Raw genomic sequence first — 15704 nt, 5'->3', positions numbered from 1 at the left:
AGACTAGACGGCTGCAATTTGGTGTGTTTGATGATTGGAGGGTGGATGATCATCATACCAATCTGCATCCCTCTAGCCTCTGTAGTTTTTAAGATCTGAGAGCGGACAGAAAAAGTGCGGACAGAATAAAGTGTGGACGAACAGACAAAGCCGGTACACTCGTTTCTTTTACGGAAAACTAAAAGTAAACGGAAAGAATTTCAAATAATTTTTTTTATTCCTGAGAAGCTCGCCAGAAAATAAAAAGTATAGACTGACTCAAAGCTTTGATAAGAAGATAGTATCTGCGACCAATGCCATTGACTTCAACAGAAATTACATAAGAGAAAATATGCCCAAATAGCGCACGCACACACACACATATACACATATAATTATATACAGTATGTGTGAATATATATATATATATATATATATATATATATATATATATGTGTGTGTGTGTGTGTGTGTGTGTGTGTGTGTGTGTGTGTGTGTGTATGTATGTATATATCATCTCAAGGTGCTTTTCTCGTTTCTAAGGGTGGATTTTAGGGTGATTCTACTGGCTCCCATATTTCTCACCTTCCAAAGGCACTCAGGAGTTATGTACTGACGATACCTGGCGTACCTTGGCGGTCGCCTACCAATAGGCTAGCAAGATCCAGTGTAGCATAATTGGGCAGATCTGAAAACCTACATGGTGGGAATGTGTCACAAATACATACTGAAATATCCGGTGGAAATATGCTTGCATGTTCTTTCAAGACGTCCTTAAATCTGGCAAGAGAAATTATCATCCAATCCTTCTACGTTAAGCCACTAACATGACATAAGATGAAACAAAGAAGTGCTTCAGCTGACCTTGACATCAAGAATGAAACACTTAAGGGCCTTCAAATGTCAACATTATTTTCACGGTTTATTTCGCTTCACCTGCGCGGGCCCAAGGTGAGTGAAACTTGGGAAATATATATCACGGAAAGCTAGAACTGAAAATTATAAATGAACCGGCGAAATCAAAACAAAAAACCAAACAAAGAATACTTCCTAACCACTCCCCGCCCACCAAAAAATCCTCCTGAACAAATCCTCCTGAACGCACAAACAAACACACAAAAGAAAGAAAGAACGTGAAAGTGGTTCTAAGTGTGCAATTCGCGAGTACCTCCGAAAGGGTAAGGAACTCCGAAGTGGTAACATCCGCTCCAGATGAGAATTCTCTCGGGAACAGGCCTTAAGATGATGATGATGATGATGGCGTTTTGACTGCGACAGCGATGCTAAGCTCATTCACTCGTGTAAATAAAAGCTGAGGAAGAATATCAAGCTGACGTTGAGTTCAGTTACCCTGAACTGAAGACAAAATTCGGTAACATGTCACTTTCTGGTATATGAATAACGCGTATTGTATTTCCACCCAAAACAAGGCCATTGGGAGACAAAGGTAGGAAATGATGATGAACAGAATGGAAAAAAAATTAACACTGGGAATCTTGGTTCAGAAACTATAAAAACCTGGACGCACAGGTGAAGTTCTTTTACAAATCAACCAAGCTAATAATAATAATAATAATAATAATAATAATAATAATAATAATAATAATAATAATAAGAAGAAGAAGAAGAAGAAGAAGAAGAAGAAGAAGAAGAAGAAGAAGAAGAAGAAGAAGAAGAAGAAGTTCAGGTTAATAAAGAATGGTCTGAAAACACAATTCCTACTCTAGAAAAAAAAAAATCAATCACTCCGTAAACACTCATCGTCGCCTGTCCGTACTAGGACAAACAAACCACGCCTGTTGACAAAGGGAGACGGCTAAATTAACAACTTACCGAACGGCGTGGGAAGCGCGTCGGGTTGGTCCTTCAAAGGGAAAAGAGATTATTCTCTGAATAATATCCATTTCATTTAAGTGATCAGGCTATGCTACCGAGACTGACCTTATGTATATATATGCATGTTTGTTTTATCATTACTTGCAGTCAGTTTTGTTCCTTATTTTTACGTTGTTCAATTCTTAACTATTCAACGCTGGTCTTGCTGCTATATTTAGGGACAGAGAAAGTGCGGACAGAAAAAAGTGTGGACGGACAGACAAAGCCACCACAATAATTCTTTTTTTTTTTTTTTTTACAGAAAACTAAAAATCAGTTCTTTAATTAAAAGATAACTGCGTTTCCTGTCAACTTTCAGCCTCCTCTTCAATCAATGTTTCTCACTCGTATTGTTTCCTCGAAATTTCTTGCGCTGCTTCCAATTCCGCAGTTTTCCCTTCCCACGAGATAATTATACTCACTTTTTCCGGCGACAACCGTAATTTAAGCTCAAGGGGAATTACGTTGTGGTGCCAGTAAACTCGACTTGAGACTACTTCTTAAAATCAATATACAAAACGTCTTAATCAGAATCAACTTAATAAAGAATAAAAACTACATTAATCAGAATCAACTTAATAGAGAATAAAGACTACAAAGTAAGTTTCGTTATGTACAAAATTATTTCAATCGAAATACCTCGAAATGAATATTTCTCGAAGCAAAAGAATTCTCAGCAAGCTGGAAAATAAATCAAGTTAAAAACAAGCACTATCAAACTGAAGAATATTTACCAGTCATCCAAACAAGACACCCACTCCCAGTTACCCCCAGAGATATCTGGGCAGTGATGATAGGATAAAATAACAGAGATCTTACAACATTTGCATGCTGTTAAAACAATGCGGAAATCGTTTCGCAACTTAACGTATAAGAGTGACGGTTTCAGACAGGGCTAAGTAGCGGAGGGCAATACAAACTTCGTCAATAAGCCTTTTCCCTTCATAGAACGCGGGGTAAGAAACAAAACCGTGACGATTGCCACTGCCCCGTTCAACAATGCATGCTGCACAGGAACAGAACGTGTACATAAACTTCCAATACGACTGCTTGACATATCTGAACAAACTCACTAGCAACGTTTCGGTACCCCTTCACTAAGCCACTCATCTCCACCTTGCATGCTCCTCTCGCACATCTTATATATTTAGACTCTTTCAGATAGCCTATATATATACCTAGGAAGCAGTGTGTAAGGTCGAGGGGAGTGGCTTAGTGCGTAGGGCTGCCGACAAGTTGCTGATGAGCCTTCTGTAAAACTATATGAAGCAGCTGAAGTGCGGGTAGTCCAGATGTTAGAACTCTCACCTCACAAGCCAGAACACCCAGGTTCAATGCCTGACAAAGGCGGGCTGAATCTGGGTACAGTCCATTAAACCCACCGTGCGTGTTTACTTAAGCAGTGCATTATGTGCACGAAGTGCGCGTGCGCATGTCCATACATCCATTTCCCCATGACTTCGGTACCCATACACAAGATATAACAAACAATCATTTGAAAATTCCAACGAAGCGCGCTCCCGAGGGAGGACAATAACACGTAAGATCTGGCGAGACGCGCTCGCTAAAACCCTCCATTAGAAAGATTCTGTCTTCGAACGCGACCTTTCAGCGTACTCGGCGTTATAGTTTTCCAAGAACTCTCGCGTGCAAAGTGTAACAGAGCCCTTCCAGATCTTCTGGCGTCCCCCCTCCCATTTCCTATTGTGTCAGAGTTTCCCGTATATGTATGTGGTGGGACCTCCCTATTTACATCTTAAACCTCCGGGAAGCCTATTGTCCTGCACCATCCACTCCTTAGTTGCATGTACATCTTCTGAGCGCCTGTGCGGGAGGCATTCTGTACGTATATACAACCTAGCATCCTCACATAAAACATAAGACACACGAAAATACTTTTATTTTTTATTAAGTATTCAACCGATTTTGTGCCGTCTCGGCACCTAAATTTTATTGTACCAGTAAATGCACGTAACTAAAATTAATAAGACGTACAGATAACGTCGATGCTTTGATGATTAAACTGGCAAAACTTACACAAATATGCAATTTAAAAAATGCTTCCTTCCTCCCTGTTCATGCATACATCATCACGTTACAATATCTGCAATTTATCTGGCAAGTGTCTGGCACTGAGAAGTAGCCTACAATCTATTCGTTTCGTCTGTTACACAATAGCGGCACCAGGATACTTTCTCAAGCTACTCGACATTACAGTGATTAATAATAACGTTACTCTATAAATCAATAAATAATCTGGCTGGGAAGTTTGCAAGTCGAGATTCCGTCGCAGATCGTGGCATGGCGTCAATGCTACTGCAGAAGGCGATAACACTCATATGCAGAGTCAGAGGTCTGTCCTTCAGCCTCTTTCATGAGAAAAGTCTTTCATCTGGAGTATGCATACACAGATCATTCTAATATTAAGAGAAAACAGAACCAAGATATTAATACGAGATTCTGCTGCCGCGAAATATGTATATCTTACGCCTTAGGAGATACTCATAAGCGTAAAACTTTTGCGAAGGTTGGGCGGTGGAGGACTGCATATACGCGTCTAAATTTTATTGGACGGGGTAGTTGATGAGAAAAAATCACTGACAATAAAAATGTATAACAGGACATAAATTATTAACGCATTCGGTACGACTTCAGTGACAAATTAAACAAGTGTCCTCCGGTCTGTGACCAATCAAAAACGTCATCGCGTGGTAAAAAACAATAATATTCAGAGTAACATAATATTTCCCCAGACCAGGTGCTCTTGAAAGAGCAAATGACATGAATTACCATATGGAGTGATTCATGTAATTTACACCTCGTACTTGATTCTTGCGTTATAAAATGTCTGTAATAAAAGGGAATGACGCATATGTTTACTCGGGTTAGGTCCCGATAATGGGACTTCAAGTTAAGAAGTGAAACGAACGATAAAACGATAAGGGCGTGCCTCCGTAAATGTAGATATAGATACCTAACTATATATGCTAACACTTGATCCCGAAATAAAAACCATTGCAAACTACACCACTTCCTGACCCCCAGACACTGTGCTTAACTTGGCCTGTGAAATGCGAGGAAAACTTCCTGTAAAAATTGTTTCATATAAAACCTCCGCAATAATGTTTGCCCCAAGACATACACACACACACACACAGAGAGAGAGAGAGAGAGAGAGAGAGAGAGAGAGAGAGAGAGAGAGAGAGAGAGAATCGTAGCCACATCATGGCGCATTTCATCTGATCCTCGTGTCAATAACATTTCAGGGTATACCGTAATATACAGGAACACGCTTGATCAAGACCTATTATAGGCTATATCGGTGTGTTAACCAATATAGCTACTTTGACAGGGACAACGGCGTATTTTGTCACAGCAGAAGCAATGATAAAAACAATGGCGATTCAGTTACCACAACTAACAACAACTCTAACGTGGTTGCTCAGTATAGTCTTCTGGCGACTGCAAAGCTCCAAGGGTTTTAAAAGAGGTTTACCCAAGGACACTGAAGCTATTGAGTTCATTTATTGTCTCGCCTACCGTTTGCGTAAGCATATAGCCTACTAATTTTCTGAGGGTATTTTTACGTTCAATTATTTTTACGTTATTTTTCACTACATCTACTTGTTCGATTCTTCGGAAGCTTGCTTAGAACGCTAACGGCCCTTTACTTACTGCATACGGTTTGAATGAAAGTTTAAGGGGAGTAACAAATAACAATGTCAACTTCAAAGTTGAAGCGAATTAATGCGGCGACATGGACTTATTCCTCGGGAGCCTTGAGAATGACGTTCTTGTTAAATTTAACTTTTAGTAATGCCACGCTGCCATCCCATTTCAATCGCTTCTTCTGTCATTAAAAGAAACTCTTTTACAACTCCTCGGCGTTTTTCGTTCCCTATAACGTTGGTCATCAAAGTTTACGTTTTCCTACAGCGTTGTTCATTCACAAGTTATTTTTTACATGGGAGTGTTTCTTCACAGATTAATATTTCTACGGCGCTGCTTAATCTCATGTTAACTATCTCTTATGGCGTTGTCAATAATTATTCCTAGATTACATTTCCTTACGACGTTGTTCATTCATAGGTTACACATCAAATGGCATCATTCATTCACATGTCACTCTTTCCTACAGCGTCGTTCATTCACAAGTTAAATACAAGGAGAGACTACACGTGAGGACGCTTACTTGCAAGCCAGTGGCTATAAAGGTTGGCTCTATGCGAATGTTCAATTCTGAATAATAGGAAAATAAACAAAACAATTAACTACGCCGCGGTTCATTCACGGGTAACTATTTCCTTCGGCGTTGAAGTCACGTAGATAAAATTTTGAAGATGTAGCCTACGAATGGGTACATCACATGCATCAGTTACTTCATTCTCAGAGCGCCAAAAGGTAAAATCACCACTTTTGTGAATTCTGACGGCACTACGATCCCTTTTATTACTGTCCTTTAACATCAAGATATTGACAGTACTGACATCTGCTTTTCTAAACATGGAAATTAAAAGGCGCTATGTAACGGGCAAAACGGCAGTCACTCATACGTATAACGCGAACTGACGATACTGCAAAATAAATATAAAATCTGCAAAGAACCACTTGAGGTAGAGAAAAAAAATTGTTGGTATAGATGTTAAACGAAGCCTTTATGGAAAGGCTATCAAAAAAGATATATAACTCATTTGTCCTTTAAAACTGACACCACACGCAGATTACATGAAAAATGATTTCGATTTCACAGGCATATTTCAGACTTGAAAACATACCCAACAATATTAGAAACAAATGCAAATGGAAGAGAGAAAATAAATAACGCAACAACAAGAAACAATAAAGTTAGGCCTATATCAACCGGTTGAAGGGAGATGAACAAACTACCATAGATGGGCGGTTTTCGGAAAAATTCAGCATGCGTTATGTAAACACACATATATACACATACTTTAGTTTCAAGGGATATGAAACTTCCTTTACATTCTGTGAAAACGACTGAGGTTCCGGCAATTTGTTGTGCATCACAAATCCTTTTAAACAGCTTACACCAGAATATATAACTATTAAATACCATAAACTCTAAAAACTACTATTAACCCATTTTTACTTCGTTGTCAATTTAATGTATATGAAATAAATTCAGAGAGAAATTATTTAGAATATGGACGATTCAAGTTTATCGGATAAATAGCTTACTATTAAACCTAACCTATCATTAAAAGCAGAGCCGACCTAAGAATACAAGATTTACTGAAAACGGCGTACAATGTAAACTAACACCCATACTGCACAGCCTACAGCAGTTACGGTAGATTTACAAGTTATTTAAAGTCTCATACTGGTGAATCTCACAACTTCTACGCTAAGAAGCTCCACTCAATTATGGCCATTCTTCCTTTGAGAGGTCACAATTGCTAACTAGCTACGGCATCTTCTCTCTCTCTCTCTCTCTCTCTCTCTCTCTCTCTCTCTCTCTCTCTCTCTCTCTCTCCTTGTCTGTCTGAATTCCAAACTGATAGACATACATCGAATGAACGAGAAAGTGGACCGATTTGTTCGATAAGCACGAACTGATGCCGGAGTATAACTGCATTTTCCACTAATAAAACATGTGTACATATAATTTTAAACGCAGATTTCTGATTTCTAACTAGCAACTACGTGAATCTTTAAGTCATATCGAATAAGGGTAAAATGTCAAGCATAAAAAAAATAATAGGCCAATTAACGTTCAAATACAGTAAAGAAATCAGGGCTTCAGTAACGATTCTCCTATAAAGAACGCAGTCATAGGAAATCCTACCCACCGGCCGGTCAATACAAGGAACGAGTGACTGAATAACCTTACTAATGAAATGCATTGTTTTCCTTGAAGTTATTTCACCACCGCGAAAGAGAAATACACAATTTCCCTGGCTAATGTCCAGGGCAAAACACACAAAAGAGAACCCTCGGATGCTCATTACCGTAACTATGAGCACGACAGGATTTCATTCATATGATAAAACGCTATCACGGAAGAGTAGGACCATGACTCACAGGCAAACTCCGACAGCATCCGAGTCGGAAATGAGGCAACACGATGTGTTCGCTATGAAGGTTAGGAAGGACATCATAAAAGGATGTTTGGACTTTTTATTGCCGTCGGGACGCACATATGGCGCTGTTCTAGTAATGAGTCTTGTGGTGTGAGATCTCGCTTCATTTAGTAGGTTGATGCTAATCTGCATGTTTGGCTGACAACTGGGTTGTGCATATCCTCCGTCGCAGCATAAATTCTCCTCGGGGTCATAATCTTGCTCAACACGATAGATTTACTAGTGATATTTAAATTACAATGGACCCGAATAAAACTCTTCACACACACACAACACACACACACACACACACACACACACACACACACATATATATATATATATATATATATATATATATATATATATATATATATATATATATATATATATATAGCATAAAAATTAATGTCAACGCAACAGGAAACTTCAGTAAAAACAAAACAATCAAACTTATCAACACTAAAGAAAAGACCGAGTTATAATCCAAGACAAAAAATTGAACACAAAGAGACTGTCGTAAAATAAAACACGACCTTCCCAAGAACCAAAGAGAAATAGAAAACAACGATTGTAAAATATGCAACACCGTATAATTACAAGATAAAATGTAAAAGTTTTGGCCCTGGTGACGAAAACTGAAGCAAATAAATTTGTGACTTGACATGATGACGTTTCTACTTTCCACTTTATTCTTTATTCTTTTAGAGAGAGAGAGAGAGAGAGAGAGAGAGAGAGAGAGAGAGAGAGAGAGAGAGAGAGAGAGAGAGAGAGAGAGAGTTCTAAGCATCCTCACTTTACCTGTATGAAAACATCATGTTCTCCGGTGAGAATTGTAAACCTGTTAAATTCCACGTGGGCAACAAATAAAAATCAGAATAACTTAAACTAAAACAACAAGGTTAACACCTTTTGGCACCCCATCCAATTTGTTAATGGGGAAACGCATATACGGCAGGTCACGGAAGTTTCTGCCATGAGTTCTAGAAAAAAAATTTAGGTAATTTTAAAATGGAACCAATAGTCCCAACCTTAGATTCACAGAGATTGTAGAATATACAATATACAATCTAGGCCAAAGACCAAGCGCTGGGACCTAAGAGGTCATTCAGCGCTGAAAGGAAAATGGATAGCATAAAGGTTTTAAAGTTGTAACAGGAGGAAAGCCTCGCAGTTCCACTGGGAAACAATTTTTACAAAGGGTAGAAAGTCAGACAGAAGAGGTTATGAGGTACAGTAAAATAAACGGGAGGTTGCAGCTAGGGGCCGTAGGGACGCTGCAAAGACCCCCTAAGTGATGCCTACAGTGCACCACGTGAGGTGCACTGACGGCCCTACCCCCCTACGGGGAACACACACTATGGTGGAAAGCAATTCTCGAGTGGAATTATTTTGGGTTTAGGATTATTTGTACATTCGGCAAGGAAAGTGAGGATACAGTTTTCATAAGATTTCGTTCATCGAATTTTAATTTTTTTTCTTACAGAAAACACATAATCTCGGTAAATTTACTCTAGAATATGAAAGTACAATGCAAATTATATCATATATATTAAATCTGCAAAACAAAAACGCTCAGATACTTAAAACCACCATGGATGTCCGAAGTAATCAGAATTTCTCAGATGACTTCGTTCATAGAGATCTAAAAGATAGTGTAGGGATATCTCGGTGTAGTACTGTTTATCAGAACGGCAATATTTACTCGTTTTCCGTTACGAACAGGCTTATTATTGCATCATACGAGGTAATGATAATTTATTTAATTTTTACACATTCATATTTATATTTCACGGTGTTAAAGGTCAGCTGGAATTAATGGCAGTAAATGATGTGACAGGTACGGTAGGTTGAACAAATCTATTTAAATCCGCAAGAGCGTTCTCTATGATGTGCGGAGTAGCGGGAAAACACAAGTAACTGGATGTTTCTTGACGCTGCCATAGTTTCTCTCTCTCTCTCTCTCTCTCTCTCTCTCTCTCTCTCTCTCTCTCTCTCTCTCTCTCTCTCTCTCTCTCTCTCTCCATTGCTAAAACATACTATACAAATATAGTATCGCTCACTCTCTAAAAGAAAAAAATAATAAAATGAGTAGCTCTACATATAGGCCTAGGCTTACACAGCAGCAACTCTCTCTCTCTCTCTCTCTCTCTGCTAAAACATACTATACAAGTATAGTATCGCTCAATCTCTAAATGAAAAAAAAATAATGAAATGAGTAGCTCTACATATAGGCCTAAGCTTACACAACAGCAACTCTCTCTCTCTCTCTCTCTCTCTCTCTCTCTCTCTCTCTCTCTCTCTCTCTCTCTCTCATCATAACATTGCATTCGTTCCTTTACTGTTCCCCATGCTTTTCGTTGGACATTGCTCAAATTTAACTCTTGATTTCATTATGGAAGATCGCGTTTCTGATTACGCAAGCATTCCGTTCATTGTGGTGTCATAAATTCATTTGTGTAAGGTTAATTCATAGGTTATGTCGAAAAATGTTTATTTTGCTCAGAACTGCCGCTGCAAATTACAACTTGAACGAATACTGTAAAGCTTACTACTGCATTTAATTATCAATGATTTCTGAACCGTAGATAATGATTGAAAGTTATATGAGGTCAAGCAAAAAGCAAACACATTAAGACTGTAGCTCCTTCCCCTTCTAAAGTTGCCAGATGTCGCATTAACTAGCAATATATGTCCGAAGATTAAAAAAACTGTATCCTCACTTTCCCTGCCGAGTGTACACATAGCTTAACTACGGAGAGAAGTCAGTAAAACTTTCGGCCAGTTATACTCCTATTAGGCCAATACGCCTACTTTCAGACGTACCCAGACAATCAGGTGCACACACATTTCTCCTTGTCACAGCCACCATCCAACTTGCTTAACTTATTGATGTCCACGAAAAAGAAATTTACTTCATTACCATCTAACGAACGAGCAAATACTTCATTACCATCGAACGAACGAGCAAAACCAATTATACTATCCGGTGAGGCTTTTATGGGAATACAAAAGTAATTTGTTATAAATTGAGGCAACAATATAAAAGAAATCAATGGTATCGCAACCTGCTGATATTCTTTCAGTTGATGATTTGCGATATGATAAACACACGCCAGTAACTTATCGTGGACATCACAAACGGGTTTATCAGTTTGTACTTACTGGTAGTTCTAACCAGCGTTTCATAAAATTATTCAGTATTGGCAAAGGTTCGTTCTCACCTTGCGTTCGCTGCAATTGCAGTGTGAACGAACCATTGACTCACAAAGGGCTACGTAAGAGTTGTCAGACTGCCTCATTTTAGAACCTGATGATGGCAAAAAGGAAAAAAAAATAATATATATATATATATATAATATATATATATATATATATATATATATATATATATATATATATATATACGTGTATGTATGTATATTACACACACACATATTTATATATATATATATATATATATATATATATATATATATATATATATATATATATATATATATATATATATATATATATATATAATATATATACATACATACATAAATAACAGTAAGCCCATCAAGTCTGATAGGCTACATACTGTCAAACAGTAATAACTCGTTCATTATATATATATATATATATATATATATATATATATATATATATATATATATATATATATATATATATATATACAATGCATTACGAGACTTATGAATTACGAAAATACCTTATTTAGCCCTGAACTTATCGACGAATTCGTACACCAAGAAGCACAGCCAAAGCCAACCGTTTAGCCTACACATCCTGGTAAATATGACAACAACCCATCCTTACCGTTCTTGTGGAGGAATCTGGGAGAATGACGCCGACGGAAAACGAGCGTGACCTCCTCAGGTTAGGCAGGCGCGCCCTCAGGGAACCTCTGGTCAGATCTGCCCTGTTGGCGACGGTATCAGCCAGGAGAGATAGGCGTCGGCTGAGCCTCCTTCCTATCCCTTCCGGGATTCCATCCTCTCCGCGAAAGCCTCCCGCCCCTCCTATTCCCCCATGCAAAAGTAAATCCTTCATGGAGGCAGAGAGCTGTTGGCGCATGTCATTCGGACTGAGTTTGTTGACTTCGTCGAAGGATGTACCTACGGGAGATACAACCGACGAGAATAAATCCCTCGTGGATCCCGAGAGACGACGGCGAAGGCCACTGCTCAGTCGTGCCAGCCTGTAGAAGCCGTCGCCATGGGCGTCCCTCGCGGACTCCGAAAGGCGTCGGCGAAAGCCACGCATGGTCCTGGCATCGTCGTAGGCCCAACGTGCCCTCAGAGTCAAGTCCGTTTTCACTGGCGAATCTGTCTCGCTCGTTTCCATTTTTCTTTAATTTTTTTTCTCTCTTACGACCTCATTGCTAGGCTAGGCGTATCGCAAAAAGCAAACTGCTTTGGGTAGACTTTCATTCTTGTTTACTATTCGACATTCCAAGCACCAAACTACTGTAGGATCATCCGTCAAACTTAAAGATTCATTTTTCCATCATTACCAAATGGACAATGTACTAACACTGTCATAATATCCTTTCGCAACCACAAAAATCGTCACTTCACAGTGGAAATTTGAAAGCACAAACGGCAGCTGTGTTAAATAATCTAAATAATCCCGGAATTGCATAGTGGGCACAACATTTTGTACCAAAAAAAAAAAAAAAATCACTGGTATAACCACTCACACGCGGCACGCGACAACGAGCTGGCAGCGACGTACCTCTCAGCTCGGGAGTCACATCGAGACTGGCGGCATTGGCAATGATTGGCTGACTCGAACTGACAGCGGACGGTGGTGGTTACAGTGCCGGGCGGGAGCACAATCCAGCCCGTCTTCACGCGCGCTTAACCAGGCTCGCTATTGACAGCTACACCGCCACCGTTTGGTTTTGGCGCTCTTTTGCAAGTTGCTGCTACTGATGACATTATTTCACCTCCGCAATGATAAACCGTTTGAGTGAGATGTTGCGTTTCATATATCACGTTTTAGGGTTTATTCACACTATATACGTAAATGCACCTGCGCGCGCCGTACCGTAGCGGACCGGCAAAATTTGCATTGTAGTATTCACACTATACCCAACGTCACGGACCGTCACCTTCAAATGCTGGTGGGGTTTCTTTCTAACTTTCTCGGCGACAATATTTTGCAGGTAAGGTCTGGTTCCGTTCAGGTGCCGATCCTGTCACTGCTGTATAGTGTGAACGTGGGACCTGCACGAATACTTACCGTATTTTTTCACAGCTTCAAATTTAACACGGGCTTCTTTACGCGAGAGAAAAAAAAGCTTTTGTACCCTTTTGTATACTTTACATATAATGACCTATACACAACACACACGTACACGCGCGTATATATTTAGTATGTATGTATAACGTACAGTATGTCTAGATATAGACATATGCATAGGCCTATGTGTATATAATTTACTATATACATATTTGTATATATATATATATATATATATATATATATATATATATATATATATATATATATATGTTTATATATAGGCCTATCCAGGTAAACGAAAATATCAAGAATACCAGATGGCTAATTGTCAGAAGGGTAATAAATAAAGAGATGATCCAGGATAATCCTGGATCACGCGGTCACTAACTAAACCATATAGACTTAAGATAAGAGAAACGGAAACTTAGCCATACAAAATTCAAAAACATGTATAAAATTGAATATTAATTTTGTTGCTTGTATTGTTCAACAACTTTTTTTAATTATGAAGTCATCTAGTTTAAACAACCAAGACTTAAATTTAGAAATCTTCTGTTGTTTGACTTGATAAAGCACGGTTCATTAAACTGGCTTCTAGACATTCTAAAATACTGATGAAATTTTTGTTCGTCATCCATTATTTTGTATTCTCCTTCACTTTTCCTTTTCTTTATAGATTTACGCACCCAATAACGCCGTTTTTTTTTGCTTTTTTTTCACTTGTTTTCCTCTTCCTCATCCAAGAGGAGTGCCATCACTGCCAAGTCACTTGTACTAAAATTCTTAAACATATCAAACTTGCTTAAAATGCTGCCGGTATGAAGACCAGGACTAAACCTCGACTGTAAATGCTGGAGAGTATACGGTGCAGTGTGAATGTAAATGCAGGATACGGTCCGGTGCAGGTTAGGTGCGTGGGTAGGCCTATAGTGTAAATAGACCCTTAACCGGCAGTAATCAAATTAATTGTGACAGTTTGTTGTAAAATTAAAGCAGGCATTTCGACAGCATGGGTACTGGTTCCTTGAGTAGCCCGTATTTTATGTATTTTGAAAACGTTGCCGACTAAAGTAATTAAGGGTGCTCCCTTGTCACTAGTCCCATACCATTAGCTTGAAACGTAACTTTAAACACTACCGTGATCCATTCTTTTAGGTTACTATTCTCCTGAAAATGTGTAAACCTTTTAGTCCCACTTTCAAGTATGGAGTTACACACCGAGAAAGCCTCAGTGAAACTAACGTCCTTAGACATTCTCCTAATTGTGTACACGTAATGAGTGTTTCTACTAGTTTCCGAGATAACTGAGAATAAGTTACCAGTACTATCGGCCTTTAGAAAATTTACAATCAATACAGCATGGTGAACTACTCCAAGATGTTAAGAGAGTCTGGGAACCTTTTACTTACACATTTTCATGTAGTTAATTTTATTCAACTATAATTATAGTTATTTTTTTTCTTTAATTATTTACTATTTCATTCAAGCTTCACTTCTTACATTTTCATTTTGTGTACATGACGTTACTCATATCGATAAAAATTCAGTATCCATTATCCTATAGGCCTATGTAAAATTCGGTTGTCCCTGGACTTGGATTTCTATGAAGTTCATGGATGCACATTATTTCATTATAATTACGTTTTTGCAGGTCTCAATTTAAGCTTTCACTCATAGGTACTTGAATTAACTGTATACTAGTCTTACGTATGTGAAAAAGTTATCATATTTCTCATTTTATTTAAGTTTCAATGCGTTGTTGCTTGATATTGGTCCATCTGTTCCGGTTCATTTCCAGCTGTTATAATTTGAGGTTACATTTTACTGTTGATTTCCAAAATGGATTTATCTGTGTGTATTTTCATTGCAAATATCAGATTTCATTTCTATTTCAGATTAGATGCTTTTTACAGCAAACCCCTTCCATCTTCTCCTTCTCATTCCAAAATGCTGTACATGTACTTCAATTCCTACTTCTCTCTAAACATCCTCCTCCATACCCGAAATGGATTTGATTATGGGCCTATTTCTTTATTCGTACGCTGTAATCTTCAGAATTTCACATTCTGGGGGCCAAAGAATCTGAAATGTGGATACAGTATTATAAAATGATTTTGTATGGGGGCAATCCCAACCTAATTTCAGTTCAAATTTACTTATTTATTTTAGATGTGCAAGATCTGCTTAGTAGTCAATAGAAGTCAGTTATATAAATATAATGGGAATTTTATACTGAGCATCTCATGAGTAACATTTTCTGTTACATGAACTAGATACTCCTTTTCACACAGCACTGGTTTGAAACAAGAGAGTGGAGTTTAATAATGGCAGGTTAAAAGGTATTTTTATTAGAATATCTCAAGATACAGTACACTGTGCTGGTAACATATTGGTTTTCAGTTATTCATTATCACAGGCAATACAAAACCATTCATTCTGTACAAACATCTCTGTACATTGATTGAACCACTGTCATGGTATTGTAGACTGATTCCCCCAAAATCTATTCTAAAGTAA

General features: G+C 38.3%; 1 protein-coding gene across 2 annotated transcripts in view; it reads right to left on the bottom strand.

Annotated features, from left to right (window-relative positions):
* Positions 1–12730, bottom strand: part of LOC136825629 (uncharacterized) — a 690903-nt gene extending 678173 nt beyond the window's left edge. The window contains exon 1 of one of the 2 annotated variants that reach the window (XM_067082226.1): positions 11757–12730. In XM_067082226.1, coding sequence (XP_066938327.1) covers positions 11757–12284 — 528 coding nt within the window. In that variant the 5' untranslated portion in view covers positions 12285–12730. The remainder of the gene's footprint in view (positions 1–11756) is intronic. The other variant, XM_067082225.1, reaches the window with a different exon arrangement.
* Positions 12731–15704: the final 2974 nt, after the last annotated feature.

The sequence above is a fragment of the Macrobrachium rosenbergii genome, chromosome 39 (assembly GCF_040412425.1).
Source record: "Macrobrachium rosenbergii isolate ZJJX-2024 chromosome 39, ASM4041242v1, whole genome shotgun sequence".
Classification (NCBI taxonomy): domain Eukaryota; kingdom Metazoa; phylum Arthropoda; class Malacostraca; order Decapoda; family Palaemonidae; genus Macrobrachium; species Macrobrachium rosenbergii.
Note: the sequence above shows the minus strand (reverse complement) of the source record. Positions and strands in the feature narration are given on the sequence as shown.